This window comes from Bombus pyrosoma, linkage group LG6 (assembly GCF_014825855.1).
Source record: "Bombus pyrosoma isolate SC7728 linkage group LG6, ASM1482585v1, whole genome shotgun sequence".
Classification (NCBI taxonomy): Eukaryota; Metazoa; Arthropoda; class Insecta; order Hymenoptera; family Apidae; genus Bombus; species Bombus pyrosoma.
The window spans coordinates 3875820-3899844 of record NC_057775.1 but is presented as its reverse complement, the minus strand read 5'-3'; the positions used below and the strand labels follow the sequence as shown (position 1 = coordinate 3899844).

Here is a 24025-nt window from a genome sequence, read left to right as displayed (position 1 = left end):
ATAATTGTTTACGCGCGCACAATAAACATCGCATATATTACGCGTGTGAAATTCGCGTGTTATATGTTTATCGTGTAGGAACATGACCAACCGTGCTACGCGTCGACATAAATTCGTCGAAATAAAATTCCTATTCGAGATACTCGTGTACCGTATCACGGACGTTACGGCAAAAGAATGTTAAAGCTTGTCGATTTTGCATCGTCGCGATCGATGGAATCGATGTCTGTAACTTTTTATACAAATTCGTTGAGTCTCTGACAGACTTTGAGGAAGCTCTTGGAAAGGCGCGTCCCGAAGGAAGGGGACGTTACGGCACACCATCGAGCAGTCGTGATTAATCTGAAAACGTAAATAACCTTTCTGTTCTACTCCGATCCATCACTCGGAAAACAATGAATCGTGGCATGGTAGCGGCGCCTCGACCGATGCATGCGCTTTGTACTCGCATACCTCCTATAAATCACGCATGAATATTTAGTCGACAACCTGGTCGCCACTGATCCTCGCGATAGACAGACGCACGCTTAAAGTCGACTCACGTTTCGTCTATTCATTCTTTCTTCGAAGCTTACGTTTGAACGCGATGCTCGTTGAAATTTGGAAAGAAAATGTACATCGCAGTCGTATTAATCGACGCATGGGTCGTGTAGTAGTTTCCGTACTTTCCCGATTTCCATTTCGTTTCATTTCCACCAATAGTTTCCATCCGCCTTTTTCTTCGAGAATTTTAATAATCTAATCGTCGAGGCATCTCGTTTTTTTTTCTGTTGGCGACATACGAATACGAGTCACGAATACGAATCGAAGAAGAATTTCGTTGTTGTCGTTTCGTATCTGTGACATAAATTACGTTGAGGCTGTCGGATATTTTATCACTCGAACGTTATATAAATTGGCTGGGCGTAAATTAATTTAAGAATTTTACCAAAGGGAAGGTGAGGTAGGATTTCGTTGTGGCTGCAAGCTGCCACGCCGCCAACGACGACATCGGCGACGAGACGAGCAAAGTCGAGAAGGGCGAATGTAAAGGATAAAAATGCGGCAATGAGAAACGAGCTTTTACGAGGGGAATTCAAGTAAAAGGAGGAAAAGGACGGATAAGTTGATCAGGCTTCGTTGAAAGGGGGATTGTAAAGTACGGCACCGCAATTGTAGTCTGACACGGAGTGGCTTCATTATCATTGCCCGGAGCACTACGTCCCTGTGACTCGTGCATCCTCTTCTTACGTTTCATCGATATTAATTAAACTTCTGCATTCACGTTCCCCGGGCATTCTTATTATGTCCACAGAAATGACGCGAAACGTCTGATCTCCGCGAATGCAAATCAGCTGAGAAGTACATTTTCAAAGAAACTCGTAAAAAGAAGAAAGAGAACATTTTTCCATGGTTTTCTTAGAAACGAAAAACGACGTGTTACAATTATAGGTGAAAAATATGCGACGCGTCCTACTATAGCAACGGTATAGGATCGCCGTTCTTTACTTGTCCGTATGCTGTCAATTTTTTGTCACGTACACTTTCAACACCGTATACAGAAACAATGGCGTGCATAATGCGAGCATAAACAATTTCCAGCATGTACGATCGGCTTGCACAACGATCGTGATAGTTGCACTCTTTCCGCCCGGAATAGCTCGAACACTCCAGCTCTCAACAGACTGTCAATTAACTATCATTAACATTGGTAAATTAGTCGGAGGCGAGCGTCGATATATATTCGTAGGAGTAAATCCCGTTCGAACGAGTGCGTTGGTTATTCTGCTTATTCCCTTTCTCTGTCCTTCCTTCTCGCTTTTTCTCTCGCACCTCTTGTCCGAGCGTACGCATTTTCACACGCGCTTACCCACGCGCTTTAACATATACTCGAATGCATTTCCGGTACCTCTCACTTTGTGAACCATTTCCTTGCGTTGTCGTCATCGTCATCGTTGTTATCGTCGCTGTGATTCACGTTAACTGCTCATAATGCCTCTTCTTCACTCGTCGAAGATCGCTTACATTTTTGTTACGTAATTCGTTCGAAAATAGTTTGATCGCAGATTGAGAAATAGATCTTCGAACGTAATAAACTTCGAGAATCGATCAAATCGTCCGAAGGTCTCCATTATGTACCTGTATTCGCAAATTACGCTGATAGAACGCGTTTATTTGGCAATTGTTCGACGATGTGAAGAATCGATAGGATTTTGCCACAAGGGTAGCCGACGACGTATCGATAATTGGACGAAAAGACTTGAAATTCTCGCGATGAAAATGAAAACAAAATTTCACAGAGAAGGGAAAATATTTTGAAACGTACGTGACTATAAAAGTCACGTCTACTGCCGATAGACGATACAAGTAGAAAAACACGAGAGATAGAAAAAAGATCGCCCTCTATCAGATAGAAGTCTCATTGTACTGGCACATGTGAGACAATTTCTCATCGAGTTCGAGCGACGCCGCGTCGTTAATTTCCGATGTATGCGTCATATCATACGCGTGACAACTCAATTCGGACGGCAAGAGACGCTTTAAACCCGCGCCTATCTTATAAATATTCCACGGTCGCGGTCGATGCGAACAAAACGCTTGTTTAAACCCTCGCGTTTAATGAGTTTCGGAGGAAAATTTCCATCGGGGTGAAACAATACCGCTTATTGATCAAATTTCGATCGAACGAAGAACTGCATAAAGTCGTCGATCGATCTGGCTAGGGACTCCCATAACGAGAGGAACATGTTATCGTTATGAGAATTATCGTCGCTTCCAGAAACCAATGAATCGTGTACGGACTAATAAGGTGAATAATTATACTTCATTTTCGATTAGAGGGAACGAAGCGTTCTAACGATTTAACGAAATTCAAGGAATTATTGCGCACGTTTAAATCGAATTCACGTAGGTTTAAACTAAAAAAATATGCCCTTTTATATCACATATGAATGTTACAAAAACCCTGTTACGACTTCTATCTAACCCTTTACATGGAGAAATTTCGGTGGACGAAAGTAATTGGCCGTGTGATTTAAATAACCCGCGAATTGTCGATCGGTTGAAATTTTTCCTTTGATTCGCGTATCCAAAGCGAGAAAATTATAGACTTTAATAAAGAGGCTGGTATGGTATGCGACGTGAAACACCAGCGAGACTCGTACGTGCATATGATCAACTCTTGTTCTAATTAGCAACTCTCACAGAAGGATCGTAGTCACCGCTTGCTGAGAAATGCCGAAAGGAATACCGAAAGGGTTCGGGGAAATCAGAGTCAGTTGATTAATCCTCTGTCTCTATCTACGAAATCAGTAAATTAGTCTCTTGGGAATACCTTTCAACGCGAACGAGCTTCCGATGTATTTGCATGGCAATTAACAACATTTATATCTTCGCACGCTGTTCATTCACCGACCAACATACAGAGCAATCTCAGATTGTTCTTCCTGTAGTTTATTTTATATTTCCAGTTTTACTTATTGCGTCGATTCGACAAATAAACGTGGCTCCGGTCGTCTTACGGTCAGCATCTAACAATCGTCGTTCGATCCGTGCTATCCGTGTAACTGAATCGAAGGAAAACTTCCAACGATAATTGCGTTCGAAGAGACACACAGGTCAGAATGTAAGGTAAAGCCGACTATTCAGCGTGGGACTGTAAGAAAGGGTCAGTATAGCTGCCGAGTGCAATCATGGGGTTGGCCATGGTTCGTCGAAATCCGATTACCATAATTACCCAGCGTTACTTGTCGGACCATGAAAATCTCGCATAACAAGGTTCATACCTTAGGTCAAAGCTGCTGCAAAAGCATCCCGCAGGCTTTTCCTTAGGTGCACCGGGACTGCGAAGTTCAGCTTTAATTCCTCGATTCGTGCATGTTTTCGCGTCGCAGCCCGAGATTACCTTTCTTGTTATTTCACGAGACGTTTCGTAAAACGCGAACGAACCGCCGCCACGTCGTCGACGAAATAATAGAAAAAGTTCGCCAGAACGTTTATTCAGAAATCGACCGAGTTTTCCGGTTACAGTCCTTCCAATACCGAACCGCTTGCGCAAATATCTTTATGCAAAACGCTCTTACAAGGATTAAACACGAACCCTTAAACGTTTTATTCCCTTAACCCTTAAACATTCTCTCAATCCTCTCGAAAATCTCAGTCGTTGGTTCGGCTCGCCAGCTATCAACCTCGAAATCGAAGGAACCGGTAAGTTTATCGAATTACGACTCGAGGATAAGATCGCGCAAATAAGGTTTGCCACGCGTTAAAAGTATTCCTTGGTTCTTCTCACACTGCTAATCGTTGTTTGATAAACACGACATGATGGCTGAGAAAACATTTCGTAAAACGATCTCTTTATATTTATTGCAGGTCAAAGGACGACGACGCGACATAAAGAGTGGAAGCTTGACCACGTATTGGCCGTCGTGTACTTATTTGAAGGTGCGCTGTCGGTCTGATCGCAATCATGCACTACTCACTGATGCTTCAGACGTTTATCGTTATCGTGCATATCGTGCCTGAGGTTCTTCTCCATCGACCGAATGTCAGGGGTGAGTTTAAGAGTCACGCTCGATCGTGTATCGGGACGATAAAACAGGGATGACGAGTGAATTACGCATGATATTATTCCTTTTATCGACTGTGCAAGAATTACTCTACCGTTTTAAACGAAATAGACTCGTATACAGTACCCGTACATTCTATGATTCATTTCCTACGCTAGTCGAATTTTAAATATATAATATTGGGTATATTAACTGGTATACTCTCGGGAATAATTAAACGAACGCTTAGGTTTATAGCTTTAATTACGTCTACGTGTAACATTTAAAATGCACCATACCTATATATATATACACACATAAATAATTTATACGCAGTTGCGAAACAGTTATGACTTTGCGTAGCATATATATCGTGCTATCGATTCCATCATATTTCCCATATAAAGATATTACTGTGTCAAAATTCATCGGATTTCATCTTTGAATGTCAAAGAATGTCGCGTTGTAGCAACACCGGAGCTAGTAGATTTTTAGGAAATTAGCGGTGACAAAAGTTTGAGCGAACGATTACGCGGATTGGTCGTTCGCTATGCCGGAAATTCGCATCGTGTCGATATCTCGATAATATCGGTGTTTTTGATAACTAGGAGTACTGAAATTACAATCGATGGCATTCGAAATATTTATTGACATAACTAAGTAACGCGTGGTGTCTCTAAAGATGTTACCACAACGAGCATAAATAAGGCGATAATTAGCATTATTAGCGTATCACTCCAATGGTTGGCGCAACACTTCCACCTTTCTCCTAGTATTCCGAGGTCCGTTTAATCTCTGTCTTCGTTTTCGTCTTTAGATCGTAACTCGACACTATTTGTACACTTAACAGAACCACCTCCAGCGAAGGCGAGATTTCGTGCACGTCGACGACCGAGCTGAGCGTGACAAGTCGCGAACAAAAGTAACTCGAGAAAGCGGGCGAGAAGCTATAGAATCGACTATGTTTCTTCTCTCCCACTCTCTCGCCTATCTTTATGCTTTTGTCATTTTTCACTCGTGCCCGACGCGCCGCCGGATATCATTTTTATCCGATTTACAGTTACAGAATAACGGATGGTCGATTCTTCGAGAGAAGATTGTGTTCTCGTGAGATTCGAAAGATTGCGGCAACTACAGGGAATCTTTCGAAATATCATCTTTTCGGTAATGGAAAAAATACAAAGATGGTAATTGATCTGAAGATTTCGTGAATTCGAAGCTTTAACAAAACGATATCGAACGATATAGGTATTTATTCATAGACGTTTTGATTTACGAACGATGCTGTAAATTATAAACTTCACGCTACTGTTAAAACACCGTTCAAAAAATCCTAGATCGTAATCCGAGCCTAATTCGATCCATCATACGCCACAAATCCGACGCGAACACGTTAGCCTCCCATGGAATCGCGAAAACGATAAAGTTTCGATCGCCATAGTGCTACGCGCGTCGTAAATTCGTCTACTCGCTGTACGTATGTATACGCAATTCGAAACGCAACAACCACGCGGATATTTTCGAACAGAATTAAAAAGTCTAACCCCGGAACGAATTGGTTGCCGTTGTGGATGAGATCGCCCGCGCATGGTCACCATTTTTTCCGCGTCGGAAAAGGAGGTTCGAGACAATCGCGACACGACGGCCACCTTTTCAATGTAGATGACTCGAGCCGCGCTTGTAAATATTTATTCGCCTTGTGGGCGAGGAGGACAATGCGAACCGGGTAGAATTAGCGACGCGAAGCGAAACCGCGTGTTGAAATTGTCCTGTTATTAGGAAGCAATTATCCCGATCCAAGAAAATTATAGCGAACGGTGGAGGCGCGTTTACGCGACGCAGCGTGTGGCGTGGCTCGGTGTGGAAAGACCGGTTAGCTGACACGCGTAATCTGACCGCTCTGTCGATCGTCCCTTCAGTTATTACGGAATTATTAACCCTCTGCGGCACTCAACCTCTCTTCCTGCCGTGAGTATCCTAATGACGAGGCATTAGCAGGGGTTTGCACCTCGTCGCCGCTTCGCTCTAATTTGAAACTTAACGCTGGGAATTCGAACTACGGCCAACCCTGCAAACTTCGGATTGTTTCAAAGTCCTGACAGAAGTTAGACTCGAGTTTAAAATCATCGGCGGCCGGAGATAACTTTCCTAGTAATTACCTGCCCGCTCGCGCGCAAATTATCAGACGATTATATAATGATACGCGTTTCTTTCCAATAATCCAATTTCCAATGGTACAACGAGAAGTCGTCCACGTTTCCAAGCATCCAGATTATTCCAGATCGTTCTGTGCTTAACAACACGTATGTTTGCGCTTGCTACGTTTTTGCTATTTGCTGTTACATTTTGTTGTTTTAAAAGCTAAAGAGATACGAGGTTGTGGCAACGTCTGCGCTCTTGCCAACTTGATACAGTTATTTAAATATCTTTGATCGTCTGAAAACCACGCAAATCCCGATAAACTAGCACTAAACCGAATCTTAATCGATCTCTTGACGAAGAAAAAAACCAACGTCCCTGGGATGGCGCCAAACATCTATGAAAGCGATGAAAAAAAGCAGGCTCGTGGCCCGTTCGTAGGAGCAACAAGACCGGCCGTCCATTCATGGCTCGAACCCGTTGAAAAATCGGTCGGTCGTACGCTGAATATGTGAACTGCTCGAACGGCAGCGTGAGCGAGCGTGCGTGTTTCTCGCGTAGCAATGGGAATGCCGCTCGAACCGCAATCGCGTTCAAATATTATGCGCCTACCTCGTCGACGGAGAATTTAGAACGAGATAAACGTATTTCCAAATTTCGACAATTTTTCAAATTAGCAGGAAGATTAATGGATCTTCTGGGCAATTGGTACTTTGAATTCTGGTTGCTCGAGTTTATCAGGCTGTCGTCACCTACTTCGAGACGAACGAGTCGTTCCAAGTTTCAAACCTGTCCCGGGGATTACAAACCTTCAATTTTCAAACTCTTCGGGACCCGTCCGGAAGGTTGGAAGATTTTAGGATTCGCGAGAACTATGAAGTTCTTAAGCCGATATAAAATCTTAAGTCCATGAATTACACAGCTGCGCGGTTCGAGGTTTGCGAAGAAAGATTTGAGATTTTCTATGCGAAGCTTCGCGAATCGAACTGGCTCGTGAAACTTCAAAACTCGCTCGTGAAAATGCTCACAAGCTCGAGTAATTGAGCAGTGACTAAAATTGCATACTCCGCCACGAAATTTATCCAATTTTTCGACTAAATTTACAAATTGCAACGTGTTGATATATTTACGTTCTTTTGCGATGCACGAAAACAATTAAAGCTCACGCGATGGCGCGAGCTGCTTGTCCATCAAAGTCTGGAGCATCAACTGATAACCAAATGATTAATGCGAGTATCCTCTAATGGATAACGCATTTGGAAGATGAAACAAACTGCATAAAAAAATGAATAAAAAAAATGTTAAAGGTAAAAAGTTTTAATTTCGTGAAAATGTAGCTTCAAAGATACGGTATAAAAGCAATTTGTATAATTGCAAGAATATCTCTGCAGAAAAATAATTTATAAACAAATGAAGCCCGTGACGGTGAAAAAATTGTCCTTTCGCAGGAGCAATAATATTAACGACTGATTAAAACAATACGCCAGTTATAAAACCGTTAAAAAGCCGTTAAAAAATCGTTGTAAAACCGGAAATTCTGAATTCATCGCTCAAGAAGCAAATAAAATATTACGAAGAAACACGCAGAGAGAGAGAGAGAGAGAGAGTCGACGAAAAGTCCGCTCGGAAAAGAACCAAAGCGTTTCAACTTCGTACTAGCAGATTCTCTGCTTCTATTCTACCTCGTCGCAAAATATCGGCTTTTTCAGGAAGGATGCATTGAAATGAGCGAGGGGCGGGGAGACGCTTTGAAGATGAGGAAGCATCGAGAAGGTCGAGTAGCGAAGAACGGGACGATGGAGGAAGCGAAGGCAAAATAACCGTGGCATCGGTAGCGGCAGTTGGCGCACCTGTACTGTTGCACGCACGATGTTCGATGAATGCAAGAACGGGGGCGGACAGGCGTGGGCCGTGCCGTCAATAGACGGTACACGCTTGCTTTTTGTCTCTCCTTGTCTTTTCGCCAGGGCCGAGGTTCGGCCCGATGCGAAAGCGGCAGGAAATAAAAGGCGAGACTGGCGTGGGTCGCGCGCCTCGCACCGTGCAAATCCGAAAATGCTGAAACGCGGCTGTCACGCCACGCCGCTTGTTCGTAAGCGTAGGCATCCGATGACGAAGCATTATCTTTATTTTCATTCAGAACCGTCGCGTCGCGCCGACCGACGCATCGCATCGCCACGCTCCAACTTCTCTCATTCTCGATCAGGACCGTTTATGCGATACGCGTTACGCGCCTCCGCCAGGGGCTATCCACTCGGCCGATCAAACTTTCGACTATCCTTGGAACGATGGACCGGCGGATTCTACGAACTTACGTCGCATCCAACAAATTTCGCTCCTTTTCGTTATTTTATTCGATACAACGTGCCTGGCGAAAGATGACCTCTGCGAAATGTAGCGGCACATTAAGCATCGAAATAAACGACTCACGGCCGTATAAATCTCTTTCGTAAATTCAGGAATTAAAAATATCGATTTTCGTTGGAACAACGAAGTCGGAAGTACGTTTCAGCGCGCAAGAATAACAATTAAAGACTCGGACTAGAGTTATATTCGGATCACAGCTGTCAGACTTCTACTTCCGTATCCATATGCAACATAAACGTTATCCAGGGATTGTGAGAATATTAGAGCAAATATTAGCGCTCTGTGTTTGCTCGTAACACGTGCGAATGTTTGGTTATACCACGATAACGGGGATAGTCATTGTGTCCGCGATCTTATTAAAGTCTCGTTAGCGGTTGAGCTTTTTAAACGAAATACGTAGTAAGATTTGTAATTCATCCCGTTTGTTGAAATAAGCGTAGAACTAAATGGAATAAAACTATCCAGACTGAGACAACGGATCAGGCAGAGAAATAACGCAAAACTCTGGTCGAAATAATTTCTTATTATACCGTTTTAAACAGCGTGCTCGCATTTCTACGTAAAAGTTTCCAAAGATCGTTGTTCTTGCTCGACAGGATCATCGGGAAAAATGCACTTACCAGTTCGCTGCACTCCTACAAACGGTAGTATTCGTTAGTTCCTCTGGATAGCATTAGGCGACAATCGAGGGAGATCGATCCGAGATCGGTTCGCCAGAGCATCGTTCTTCGCGCGATTTGATCGGCACGAATGGAAGAACGAGCGATTTGCACCTGCGGGGGCAGTCAGGACGAAGACGGCGCGAAGCGTAGGCCGACGCTCTCGCTCGAGCGGCTATAACGAATAAAACCCACGCCAGCGTGTCTCAAGAGCGGAGGAGAAGTGATCCTTTTCGAGAGATACTACGGCTCTCACCCACGAATGCACGTTTTTGCGTATGTTACCATCCGATGAAGCGTCAACCCTTCTATTTTTGGACAGAGTCGGTTCGCCTTTAACCGCGGAAGCTTCCTGCCACGCACGCGTTCCTCGTCGTCTCGGTTCCATTCAGATAAAATTTATATCACGGTAACTAAGTTTTTCAAATACACGTAAATGATCTAAATCGAAAGGGAATCGCTAGTTTACTGGAGCTAGTTTACTGAAAATATTCCAAATACGCCGTTTTAGAAAGTTATTTTCCCGCTGTATTTCAGATTTATCGGTATCCGAGTGTATCGCGTATTTCTCGGAACGCTTTCAACGGTTTCAACACGTAACAAGATGAAACAATCGCGTTACACGAAAAGATCAACAACGTTTCAGCGAGTCCACTTCCTCCCAGGCATTTGCTACTTTTACCCGACATAAATCTGCCGTGTCGGTTTATCGCGTGTCGTCGCGCGTTCCCCGCGCAATCTGCAACGACGTTCGTCAAACGGAGAAAGAAGCGGCGAAAGAAAGGCGAGCACGGTGCAATCGCATTTGCTTACCTGTTGTACATCGAGAGAGACGTTTTGATCTCCGATGAGAAAATTAACGTCGCCCCCCTTTGTTCCGGTAGGAGACAAGTTTATCGACTGTTCGACGCCGGATATCGTAACCAGACGACCCGAGGGAAATCGCAAAATCCGTTATTGCGCTGTCTCCAGGAGAAGACACACGGTGGCAGCTAGTTTACACGTTCGATAAGTGACTGCACCGGAATGCGGGGAAATTTCTGCCGAGCTCGGAACCTCGCACTCCTTCGGGACGTCCAACTTACCTACTCACGCGATCAGCCACGAAATTAATGCGAACCATACTCTGCCTCCTATCTTTCGTTTCACGCTACCTCGAGTGTGCGGCTTTAATACGAGGATTCGCAATTCGGTAAAAATTCATTTCTACTTTGTACCATGGTTTTAGATTTACCGAAAGGAATAGGTATATAAAGTCTTACCTTTAAATTCATTCGTGTCTCGTCTCGGAAGCTTTTGCAGAAACAGCGTTCCGTAGAAGGACGAACGATCGGCACCGACGTCGTACAACCATAAAAGTCAACTTATTGCTCTCTTCTCGGTTCTTTTACTACCTCCTCGCGATATTAAGGGGAAATTTGGAGTAGTCCGGAGTAAAGGGAAAAGAGAAATCTGCTTATCGCGATAATATCGTAACGAACAGGATTTAGATAAAATATGGCAAATACGCAAGGTTTAGCTAACGGGTGGACTTGGTGCTGTTGCAAGCGGACGTTAGCGGAGCTCGTGAAGAATATCTCGAGAGTTCTTGTTCCGTGAGAATGGTTAGCGAGATAAGATGCGCGCGTCGTGTGCCGACACGATGCAGCACGAGCACGTTGGTACGACCGCGTAAATAGCTGGTTGTATCTGCAATTTATTGGCCCGGCGAAAGATAGATGCATTTTGTAGCAAAGACAACGCGCCACTTGCGCGCCGCCCTCGCGATAACAATTCGTCAACCGGTCATCATAATTTATCACCGCCCGCTGATAACCAAGATTCACGATAACAACACTGTAGGAAAGGGTACTTAGGCGGTAAGGAAGCGTTGTTTTGCTCTTAGACGCAAGATATTATCAGAGATAAAATATTCGTGTATTTGTTCGCGCATTTCGGAAGAGGAAATTTCGATGCAGAGATACTAAATAGAAGAGACACCTTTAACGGTCTCGAAATGTGTTAACGCCAACCCGTTCTTTGTCTCGTGCTTCACAGACTCAACGGAACCACTTAGTCTTAATGTAACAAATTCATATTACGCGCCGATGTATTTACAAAATTATCGTATATCGTGCATTTCGCAACATATCCGAACCACCTTGTTTCTATCGCGTTTCACTTTTGTATCAAAGTCCGAATTTTATACTGGAGGCCAGGCAAACATTTATCCGGCATGCTCGGTTCAAAGATACGCAAACGTATTTTTATATAAATAAATTTTCCTCGCTTAAGTTTCAAAACCATCGGAATTTCCACGCATTCCCATAAATCCATCAAGCCGAAAGTCGCTAGTTTTTCACGTGTCAAAGCCGCTGGGATTGGCGCGATCCTATCTGCGTATATGCCTAAGATAATTAATGAAAAACGAACGAGCCAAGACAGTCGGAGATTGTGCTCGGTTGATAGCCACCTACGTGTAATTGGTTTAAACTTGCCTGGAAAAAATCATTCCGGAATCGTTTGCTTGGACGTTCGAGCGAAAATCATATTCGATTGATTAACGTGCGTGACGACCGGTGTGTTATTTAAATTATGCCTCGATCTTTCGATGAATTCTTTTTATTATCTCGGCCGGACGAGATATTTTGAAATTCATAGCTGCATTTTAATATTCAACCGTTTTAAGCGTTTCGATAGCGCTGACCCGTTAAAGGCGCGGCCTGAAAATAATTATCGCGCAACTCTCGAGCCTCGAGGATTGTCTAAGACTTTGAACGTTCTTAGCACCGCTTTCGAGGAATTCATCCTCTTCGCGCTCTTCAATTCGACTTTTCGCCGGCTTTTGAAATTCTCCAAGTTGTCGCAAGAACGCGTAAATTCAAAGAAAACGGAACGCGTTCGAGGGATCAAAGGTATCAAAGGATGCGATTGAACTCTCGGTTTCCGATGCGCCGACTCTTATACTCTGATCGCATTGGGAAAAACAGCACGAGCGAACAAGCTTCGAGAAGCTGGAAGCAGCTTCGCGCAAAACCTGACCTCGCGTTGAAGTACACGCGCACGATAATTAAGTTGTATCGGCATGATTAATCGTTATTCGTGGTTGACCTAGCCTTGTTTCGGCCGATGTTGCCATGAATACCCAGAAAATTGCCCGACAGACTACGTTTTGTTCCGCGCGCGCTGCGCCGCACCGCACCATGCCGGCTGAAATTAATCCTTTTACTACTGTCGACTACCGAATGTTCGCTGCCGCCGCGCGCGCTCCATTTCATCCGTCGGTCGATCCTTCTCGTCGAAACACGATTAACGATTTTCGTTTCTCTTATTCCGATATTTAACTGCATGTACGTACGAAGGTGCGGCGTGATCGCAGCCTCGATTGCACGGATGAAACGCAAGCTTGATTTGTAACGACCCCGGCGCGACGCGACGGAACCTTGAGCCACGATTCGTTTAATCGAAATCGCTTAGTTCACCGTGAAAGCCAAGCCATCTGTTGCGCCGGAGAAACCAGCCGCGGTTTCCTTTACGCGAATGCAAAACACCGGACTTCAAAGAAGTCTTTTATCATGCCAAGTATAACCTTCGAAGGTTTACATAGTAGTAAACGTGTTTGTTGCGTTGGCGTACGGGCAAATTCTCGTAATTGAACAGATCGAAACAAAGAGTTTGGTTATTTCAAAGAACAAAATATCTTCTCGAGTATCTTTTGCAATTAGACGATGCAGAATTTACTCTTGGAAAGGAAATCAAGGTGTTCTTAAGTTTACAAAGCTAGTTCAGTAAACTTGCTAACGCGGTCTATCCAGCTTCGGTTAACTGCAACGTTCGGTGGTAAGGCATGTAAGATCCGGCATGTGCTTGGCAAACTTGACCGTTCTACTTAATCGTTACAGCGGTGATAGGAAAATTCTCAAGAAACGAGCTTTCTTCGATTTCTGCAACGTCGTTTCCTACCGGAAGGAGATAAATCAGACAGACGGTAGCATAAAGTTTACGAATCGATGACCTTTGGAGTCCGCGTGGAACATCATTTCCCGTAAATTATGTTCCCCGTGGAAGTATAAACGTGGCCTGAATAAGAGGCGCAACGAATAGTTATTTACTATTCCATAAATGATTGCAAAGCTCGGTATATGAAGCACGCGAGAGTACGTTGCTCGGAGAATTTATGAAAATCGGAGAACATTGCACGGGGAATAATTCAGCAGCTCGCAGGCAAAAGTCACGGCAAGTCGAAAACGATGTCAAATTTTGGTATCGTAAACCAGTCGACCGTCGTTTCGAGAGAAAACATATTGAAACGTGTTTTCAAACTTCCATTAATTTCGGCCTCCGTTGTGAATCGATCGATTCTGGCAATAAATTTAGAAAAATACGTTTTCTTCGTGAAAATGCCGAATCGATGGAAAAATCATTAAATTAATCGAATCGTAGATACGCGATCGAGCGTATGTGCATGTTATTTATTGGACTATTGAACGCGCGTTACTGCGTTAACGTTAACGCAGTAACGCGTCGAATCGACCGAGGGAAATTCGCTTTGCTACGTTCGAGCTGTGCAATTTCACATATTGAAGCGTGTGTATCACCGGTTATTGCAATGTAAATGACGTATAAAATTGCGAGCTTTAACGGCTTCTAACTTCGATATACTCTCAAATAACCGGGAATATTCTAAAATGAATACAGCCCCTCTCCGCCTCCCTTCCACATACAGACAGATCCCAAGGAAGAACGGAAACTGCAGCTACGATACACGTTTCCGTAACTATCACAATGTAAACTTCGTTCGGAATCGCAAACCTCCGACTAGTCTAATTTCAATACGTGGCCAAAGTAATCAAACCACCGTGCCGCGTCGTGCTCCGAATTCGATATACAGCTTGATTCCGAGATGTGTCGCGAAATTTACCGATTCTACGCTTCGAAACTGACAAAGATACGTTTGCCAATCTCCGAACCGCTGGGAATTCCGTGTTTCCAATTACTTAGAGTAATTTTTTTACCCGTAGATCGTATCTATTATTTTGCTTTCGTACGTTGTTGCGGTTTTTCGAAAATATTGTTAAAAAAGTGCAAGCCCACGTAGAAACTTTTCGGGCAAAATACTTTCTTCCGAACATTACGCGTTACTTCACGCGATACGTATATCACGTGCTTTTGTTGCTCGTAGTCGTATGCTAAACACAATTTATCAAAGGTACACGAGCGAAAACCTGGTTTCATACTCTTCCTGGATTTGCTAGATTTAGAAACGCCAAAAATAGAAAGCGTCCACGTTTATAGCGAATGTTTCGCCGAAGTAAGGTCAGGTAGACTCGTCGGCGAAGTTCCTTAACATTCGGTCTACGTCGACTTACAAACCGACTTCTACGTACTTCTACGATGAATGTATACAATTTTAAGCGTGCAAGTTTAAATCTCGATCATTGAGTTGAAAACTGTTGGAAAGCCGCCAACGTAGTTTCTCCCATTCGTTCGATCGCTATTCTTTGTTCCTTTTGTGTCAACTTGTGTATGCGAGTTACCGCGAGGAACGAAAAGGTGAGAGTTACGAAACTTGTAATTCGGCAACGCGTTTTTAAGCATCGCACTTGGGCAGAACCCAAAAGCTGACGAATTTACAGCAGTATTTTTAATCCAGAAGGAAGACTGTTTGAAATTGTTCGAAAGAGTCGAGAGCAAGAACGCGGAGCGAAAGCTCGAAGCGACTCGACGTGAAGAAACATCGTGGCAAAACGTCGGAACGTTGCTCTTGAAACGTCCTGTAACCAGTCGAGCAAACCGACTGTGGATATACGTGAGTCGATCGCATGGTCGTGTTTAAGTTCGATCGAAAAACACCTTAACCTCGGTCGAGCCGCACGCCTCTCGATAATAAGTACATCGTGCAAAATTGCGGGCATGCTCGAACGAGCAGCCGTCTGGCCGAGAAATCGTGGCTAATGAGATAACTATAAAAGTTCAATTAGCGTCGGAGAATGATCCTTGCCGGTCGACGGGAGCCGTTTATTAAAAAGAGACCCCTAACTGCAAAGTATCGAAGCTGCACCGCGTTTCCACGACTATCGTGGCAACCTTAATGAATTCGATAAGTAGGCATATGCTAATGGGTGAGAATTTTTGCGGGGCCACGCCGATGGACAGGACAGGCACGAGCCTCGTCGCAGTGAGTCATACCAAAGAAGGAACTGGTTTTATACCGTAATGCCGGTCATCGACGATAATATATTGTCCCGACGCCTAATAACTTTGACTTCTGGAACTCGAATCATCGTCGACCCGTGGAACCGGAATCTAACGTTGCGTGAATCCTCGCGGGTCCATGACGCGTCGCGCGACGTGACCTGAATTTATTTTTCGTGCCTCGAGAACGGTGGCTCTCGCTCGCACGATGGCCATCACCGTTACGCCTTTCGAGTCCACCGATCTCGCAGATATCTACTCGGAAATGCTGATCGCTGTTCCTTTGATCGATACGTTAGCTTAGGTCGGATATGTTTAGCGTTCGAATTATGGAATCTAGTCGGAATTTAGATAATATGGAATCTAGAGAGGAGTCGCGAAGATTCACTTTTCTTATTGCGTCTGAGAAGATAATGCTCGTTCGTTCGACTAATTTCGTATTCCAATCCCTTTGGCCGTATATTCTCTCGAGATATCCAGAACGATCCAAATTCTTTTCCTCTATTTTATACAAGAGCACCGAGAGTCGGTCGGACAAAAAATTTGAAGTGGAGCGCTCGAGCTAAACCATGGCAGCCTCATTTTTAACGCGGAGTCTTATCTTTTCCCTTCACTGGCACTGGACCTTTTAGTTTACCATATGGTAGATGGGAAAAACTAGAAAGATCAGCAACTCTAAATATCGTTCACGAAAAATCGAGATCGCAGACTCGGCGTTCTTTCCTCGCCAACATACAGGATACCCTTCGTCCGCTGTTTCAAACGAAGCAGACTCGTTCTGAGATACGATATTAGTCCCGCGAGATGATTGATCGACGCGCAACCATCACCGACTACTGTACGATAGGTTAACGAATAACGAAACGCTCATAAGCGTCGCCTAATTACTCATCTATTTTGCGTAATTGAACAAGTGGCGTACGCGACTTGGCCGATCGAGTGTGGGAAGGATCGGTGACCATATGTGCGAAGAATCGCGTATACAGTATCGATGCAGTAGGTAGAGACTGTATGGGAGGTCCGAGTATTCATCCGAGTCCCCACCTGCATTTAACCCCGACTCGCTCCAGGCACACGCTGATTGGTCCGCCCGCCATTTTTCCGACTTTAATGATAATAGGATAATGATGATTATACCGTTCACCGAACGCACTAGATGTTACCTCTCTCCCCCTCCTCCTCCTCTTCCTCCTCCTCCTCCTCATTCCCTCTCTGTCTCGTCGTCCAGCTATTTATCCGCATCGCAGAAACCTGTATCGAGCGTGGAAAGCTGCGAGCCGCCGCTCGATCGACCCTACTCCGGCGATCGTTCCAACGATCGACGTTTTTTCCTAGCCAGCTACCGCCACGATGTATCCCGCAGCCGATAGTATCGAGAACCCGGCCACCCGCGACACCCACCTTCCCGACAATCGCCATAGAAATCGTACCATCCGTTTTTACAGCCAGGATCGATATCTTGATTAACCGTGAAGTCGTTCAAGGTTGCCATTTGAGCGCCGCAAGGCACACGATTTTTACAGGGTAGAAATGTTTTTGCCGAACTGAGATTATGCCGCGCGCCGTGAGATCGATGGAACCGTTCGCCGATAATGACGACAATTATGACCGATACTCGTTAGTCATCCCGTGGTTAAACCATCCGGATGGTACATTGTGAAGTAATCGAGGCACGAGACCAATGGTTCTTTGCTTGTCAAGAGTTCGAACAGCTCGAGAGGTTCAAAGATAAACTTAACTGCAACGTTGCCTCCAGTTAGTTAACGGCCAACGAGTTTATCCTCTCGACAATGTATACGCGGTAACTAACAATCGTAATATATTACGATAAACGATAATAAATCGTAACAGATGCTACCGTTTTCCTTCCTAAAAATAATGAAAATTCATTGTGCTGTTAACTGATCAAAAGATACACAAGCATGCGAAATGTTAAGTAATCTCATCCAATTTCCAATTCTAATTTTTTCCTTTTTTCTTTCCTTCTTTTTCTTTTTTACAAATAATCGGGAAATATTTCGTTCAAACTATCGGATAGATGTAAATCTGTTCGCTATAGGAGATGCTTGAACGGTATGGGAACGGAATTCAAATTCTTGGACATTTTGGTTATATATTCGCAGATACATACGCAGGCGAAACGCATCGTACGTAGAAAATCGTGTAAAACGAATTGCACGAAAATTATCGATGTCCATGTGAATTCTTTCAACGGGGGCAGATTCGACGCGAGAGGTGCGTTTGTTATTCGGCGATAATCCCATTCACGCGCATAATTCCCGGGTCCTTGCCACGCATCATTAATTACGGCCGTTTACATTTATCATTCGTCGACGGCCGTATATTTTCCAAAATTTATACCGCGCGAAGAGCCACCGGAATTTCAGGTATATTTTAGGTCCGGTTTCCGGCCTATTCGTAATAAGCCGTGTCGCGCGAATAATTCTCCTCGCGACAACGTGCCGCGGATCGATGCCGCTGCGACTCGTTACCAACAAGCTGATTAGCCTTCGATATTAACGTAGAGATGAAATTATCCGATAAACAGTGCGAATCGGCCGATCCGTACTATCGTTACTCCCTTATGAAGCGCCGTATCGAATGTTACCTTCAACGATTTTACGTCACTCTTTCCCGATAACCGACTTTAACTTTTTCCATATCCATGAAAATAATCGAATTTGCTCATATTCAATAAAATATGCTTTTAACGCTACAACGATGTTCGAGTCAAATCTTTCAATCTTTGTCGATCTCGTTTTATTAAAAAATTTGACCCGTCGAAGTTCCGTTGACGATAAAACGATTTTAAATAGAGTTCTTTTTCGCGCCATCTCGTCTGATTCTAGCAGCCTGCTTTATTTTGTCTCAACGATATTGCCACTATTCATCCTCGAAAGCGATCCATTGGTGAAGTGGCTGGATTTCGTAGCGGATCGATGGTAAGAATCAAGAAGAAGCGTCAGCGTACCGCATCCTCGTTTCCTTAGCCTTGGGTGTTTTGGTACCGGGACAGAAGCTAGCTGAACTTCTCTATAATTTAACTCTATCGATTCTTAAAACTACTCGCAACTCGAATAAAACGTTTTATTCAACCTCTATCTGTATTTCACGTTGAAACTGACATATTGATATTCGCTCAAAGCTATCATTTTGACAGGAATAACGTTGGAAGAAGTTTCATTGGAAACGCTTAATCCTTCGGCTTTCCATATTTTTATTTTCTAGAGTTTCTATATCGGTATTAAATTGACGGGGAAATACCTAAGTACTAAACGTCGATCTAGTATTTTTCTGAAATACCAGCGGCGATAAAAAGTCACAGCGATAAACCATCGTTAAATAAACGCCCGTTATCGATTTCACGAGGCTTGAAATCGCGGTTCGTCCTCCGTGTACGCAAGTATAAATGCGATCATAAATAGCGTCATATATCAAAGACATCGACGGTTCGTCGAGCGTGAATCGTTGTTGCGGACACCGATCGATCGATCGAACTACAATTTACTATTGTCGACGGTGATCTAACGTCTAATAGAATAATTGTGGTTAGCCTCTGGCCGAGGAGGACAGAGAGAAAAAGACGTCGGGAATGCAGCCACGGTTCAGCTGCCGTAATATGTCTTCATGTAAGAGCGGACTGACAGTTAACATCGTTGAGATCCAATCTGCATACCGAGATCGGATATCGTCTTCAATGAAACGGACGGGGCCGTTCCAGATTTTTCCTCCACGAATGCAATCGACCGGTTTAACAAAGACGCGCGTCTCGTCGTTATTTTCTTTGATATCTAGTTTCGAGCTGCCTCTATCGAGAGTAATGGATAAAACTGATTTTTTTCTTTTCTTTCCTAGAAAGAACGTTGCTTCGTATTTGCGCTTTTCGCGAGGAACGAAAGTATCTTTGATTCGATCGAAGATTTTATTCGATCGTCTTTGTCGCCGCTAAACTAACCGATAGCTTACCTATCGCCCGAGTTACTCGACTCGCATAAACGTTTGTAAGAGAATCTCTAAACAAGTTTCGAATACTTATCGAAAGCGTTTATACATAGTCGATGATATATGACTACCTGTCTGCAACAGAAAAAGAACAGAAAAGTAAGTCAGCATCGACCAACGCGTACTCCAGACTAGTTGAGACAATAAAGAATACTCAACGATTCTTCTTTGCGATAAAATAACACACTCTGGATAGTCGGATACGAATTAACGCGAATCAATGCGCGAAACTAGTTTGCGACATCAGGGTCGACAAAACACGTTATACGTACGTGATTCCCTTTACGAACATTTATGGTCTTCGCGTTTGCGATCGAGACGTATCAGCAAGTGGGCGCCGAGATGACAAATTGCCGGTGACATTCTATCGTTGGTCGAGGGACGAAGAAAAATCAGAGGTGTTGGTGCGCAGACTTCGAGATCGATGAGCAGCGAATAATCGAATCCACAGCGGTTCTTTTCTAAGCGGTCGACGTTGTGCTTCGACCCATTAAATCAGCCGGAAATTATTACATCAGTTTTACGGTGCATAACTGTCGTTCATTCGGCTGCGCGTTGTCACCCGATCGGCCAACCGCTTATCATATTGCGGTCGCCGATGTTTGGCCGATCGTTGTGCCATTGTTCCGAATTATTTTTCCCAGCCGCGAAGCGATATCGCGGATAATTGTTCGCTCGTGCTCGCGAGTTCTGCGGTTCGTTCCATTCTCTTCGCGCTTTCAAACGTATTTCAGTATTCGCGTTGCTTCGATGAATCAAAACTCGCGTGAAAATTTGCTGACCAACCCGGAGTAAACGCGCAAGAAAGAAGATCGTCGCTTCAACGGGTAATATCTCGCAACGACGAGACCAAATTTGAAAGAAACTTGACGAACGCGTGACTTTGGAAACGTAGAACAGCAAATATCGGAAAAAACGAAACGATTGATACCGACTGCTTAGTTTCTCGGTAGATCTGCGCTTAGAGGCGATTCTTTCGTTGGATAATGCATCGGGCTCGCTTATAAAACTCACGTGACAAGCTCCGTGATTATACGGTGTAACGAAGTACTGCGTGAATGAAAAATAGATAAAAATGCAAAGGTAAAAAATGAAGGAAGGAAAGAGAGCGAGGTGGAAATGAATGTAATGCAATTTTCAACGGTGGCAACGCTGTGCTAAGTGAATAAAAGTTGGAAAGGAAGGTTGAAAAGTATCCAATCCGCTACAAATACCGCTTCGCAGCCTCTATGCTCTATTCGCCGTTGACTTTACGGCATAATGAGTTCCATGAGCCGGTAAAAAAATTGGGATAAAAAACGAATTACACAGTGACTCGCTTGTCCAACTAGAACGTGAAAACTAACGAGATATGGTGATTACAGGTAACGGTAAGCATTAATCGATTTTTTTTTTTTTAAAAGATGTTAACGCTATTAATGCGTCTATAACGTTTCAACGACAAAGCATGCCGAGCGGTCGCTAGTTTGAAGTTCCAGCAACGTTGCAAAGGATGCAGATGTTTATGAAATCTCAAGTTTCTTCGTTCCCACTTGGATCGTGTAAGACAGAAATCGGTAGAAATCGATAAAAATGTTCCACGATACTCGGAAGACGAATTTTGCCTCGACGTAATTTCTTTCGAATTTTCTCCTATCCGGTAGGAGCGAGTTATTTCCTTGGAAAAGCTTCATTTATGAAGAAAAATGAAGTTTTATTATCGCGCCGAGCTCGAGGGCCACAGCAGGATTTAAGATACCGGTGAGAACGTCAGAAAGCGTTAAACGTTATCAACTAACGAACAAAATTCCCGTAAACCGCGGATACGAGCGGCCAGGGTGCAAAATTCGAGCGTTACAGTACTCTGAGCAATTACTTGAGACGACGTTCGAGAATATGAATAATATCCGAGTATTATTCCGCCGGGCCGGTTTACAATCGCGTCGCGATAGCTGTCTTAATGAAACACCGGGCAACGTTGATGCAATTATTTATTTGAAATATTGCTCGATGCAGCGCTGGGTGTCCGTAATCAATCACATCCTCCCTCGGGTTGAATTCTGCCGTCTCTGTCGGCGTTTACGAGTCTCTGCCCACTCGCTTCTACCACAGATCGCGTTATCTTGCATTACCCCGGTGAAACCGCCGCCGGTAAACACTCGATTAATATATAACGTTGTTTTACGCGATTGCTGCCTCTTCGCGGAATATTCGCGCAGAATATATCACGCGTTACGAGTAAATTTCCTACGCCCAAGAAAACGTAACGCCCATGCGTAAAACAGATTATGTACATCACGCGAGACGAAATTTTAGAAGCAAGTCCCCGTCGACCCACGTGACTGAGCGTAACTTGTTTCGAGCGATTGATATATCGCGACCGCGTTTAACGTATCTTTACGTTGATTCGATGCTATCGAAAAACACGGAACGTTGCACGCAAACCCTATTGGTCGCGTATCAATCAGTGGTGCAACTTGATGCTTCGATCAAACACCATCTCGCTATATCGCGATAACGAGTAGCGTGCTCCTCTACTGTGCACAGGATTATTTGCTCGTCTAGTGACGCGAATTTATCAGAATCATTCCCATTTCAGGCATATATACCACGGAGGAGCACGTCCAGGAGCACGAGATAGTGATACCTCGAAAAGTGACCTACCGAGGGGAGCTTATCTCGCACAACGTGACCCACCACCATCACGAGGACGGGCCAGTGGTACACTATCGATTGTCCGTGGCCGGTAACGAGTACCACATCGAACTGACGGCCGTGGACAACTTCATCGGACCAGGGATGGTCGTTGAAAGACGGAAACGAGACGTACATGTGCGCAGCCGGTCAAAAAATCGCTCGAGCAAGTGCCATTATCGGGGTTTCATTCAGGGACATCCGAATTCCCAGGTTGCCTTATCCGCCTGTGACGGTCTGGTGAGTTTCACGCTTTTATCCTACCGTCTTCGTTGATTCTTTCCATTTCTTTCTTTCTACTCTTTCCACTTTCTGCGTTTCGAGAACAGCGAAATAGTTTAGACAAGATTGGGCGAAATGAATTCGTCGTAGAAATTAAAAAATAGCTGAAACTTGCGTGATTTCGAGTTTACGAATTATCGGCGAATAAAGTAGATTTAGGTAGAATTAAGTAGAATAGGAAAATACGCTCGCTGCGTCTGATATATCGTACGGGTGCTCTACTTGAATTTTCATATCGATTACGAGAGATACGGTACACAGCCTTACCTTTGATTCCTCGATATCGAAAGCAAACAGTCAAACTTACCTTACGACGATTGTGTTTCATCGTCCTTCGGTATTTAATTATTACTATTTACCGTTACTATCTGTTTCGTGGAAATACTAAAAATATTTGCACGATTTAAATTGCCGATATCGAAAATGTTCTCGATTCTCATCCGCTATACGGAATTATAGAAATGAATACTGCGAATAATAATTATCAGATTATTAGCGGAAAATATTTAACACGTATGAATATTTGTAGATGGATGTTAAACAAGAGCGGAAAATTAACGAATCACGTTTATAGACGTCGCTGTACATTTTTTCATTAGGAAATAATATCTCTTCTTCCGCTGGATTCTCGTCCATGTGCTATCTCAGCTTACCTTTTACAGCTTGCGTATAACATAGTAGCGTTGGCAGTAAAGAAAATACACGCGAGCCGGTATATACGCGCATAGGATAACGCGCGGGTTACTGAGGTTTAGTTTCTCGCGGTCGTGAAACGAAACGATCCTCTATTATCTACGAAAATATAGATTAAACGTGAATTCAAATACTTTTTCTTCTTGAGCAACGTCTTTCAGAAAGACTGTATTAATAAGTCGGAGTATCTTGCTTTTAAGGATCTTATTTACGTCTGCCGAGATATAAAAAGGGATATATCGAGTCTGGTTGACAATTTCCGAGACAAAAGAAATTTGAGTCGATTCGCTAATAAGAGAAACGATCTAGCTGTTCGACTCACAGTACGACCCTTGCACCCTTGTGCACAGTATTCGATCGAGCTCTTTCGAGTAGCACAGAGGATCGATAACCGTTCCTCCGGAGTTTCTCTCCTACTCGTGCAAAATATTTGCTAAAATGGGAACTCTCCTACCAATTTCTCGACCACCGCACCGCCGCCGCGCTGTGCCGCGTCTGACGCTTATAAAA

The 24025-nt window shown here is 43.9% G+C and overlaps 1 protein-coding gene across 6 annotated transcripts in view; it reads left to right on the top strand.

Moving 5' to 3' along the window:
* The window catches only part of LOC122568601 (A disintegrin and metalloproteinase with thrombospondin motifs 10-like), a 56418-nt gene that overhangs the window by 5690 nt on the left and 26703 nt on the right, over positions 1-24025 (top strand). For 4 of the 6 annotated variants that reach the window (XM_043728522.1, XM_043728524.1, XM_043728519.1 and 1 more), the window contains exons 3-4: positions 4351-4532; positions 22446-22780. In XM_043728522.1, coding sequence (XP_043584457.1) covers positions 4448-4532; positions 22446-22780 — 420 coding nt within the window. In that variant the 5' untranslated portion in view covers positions 4351-4447. Of the gene's footprint in view, positions 1-1985; positions 3647-3717; positions 4186-4350; positions 4533-22445; positions 22781-24025 lie in introns of those variants that run through there. The other 2 variants (XM_043728520.1, XM_043728521.1) reach the window with 2 other exon arrangements.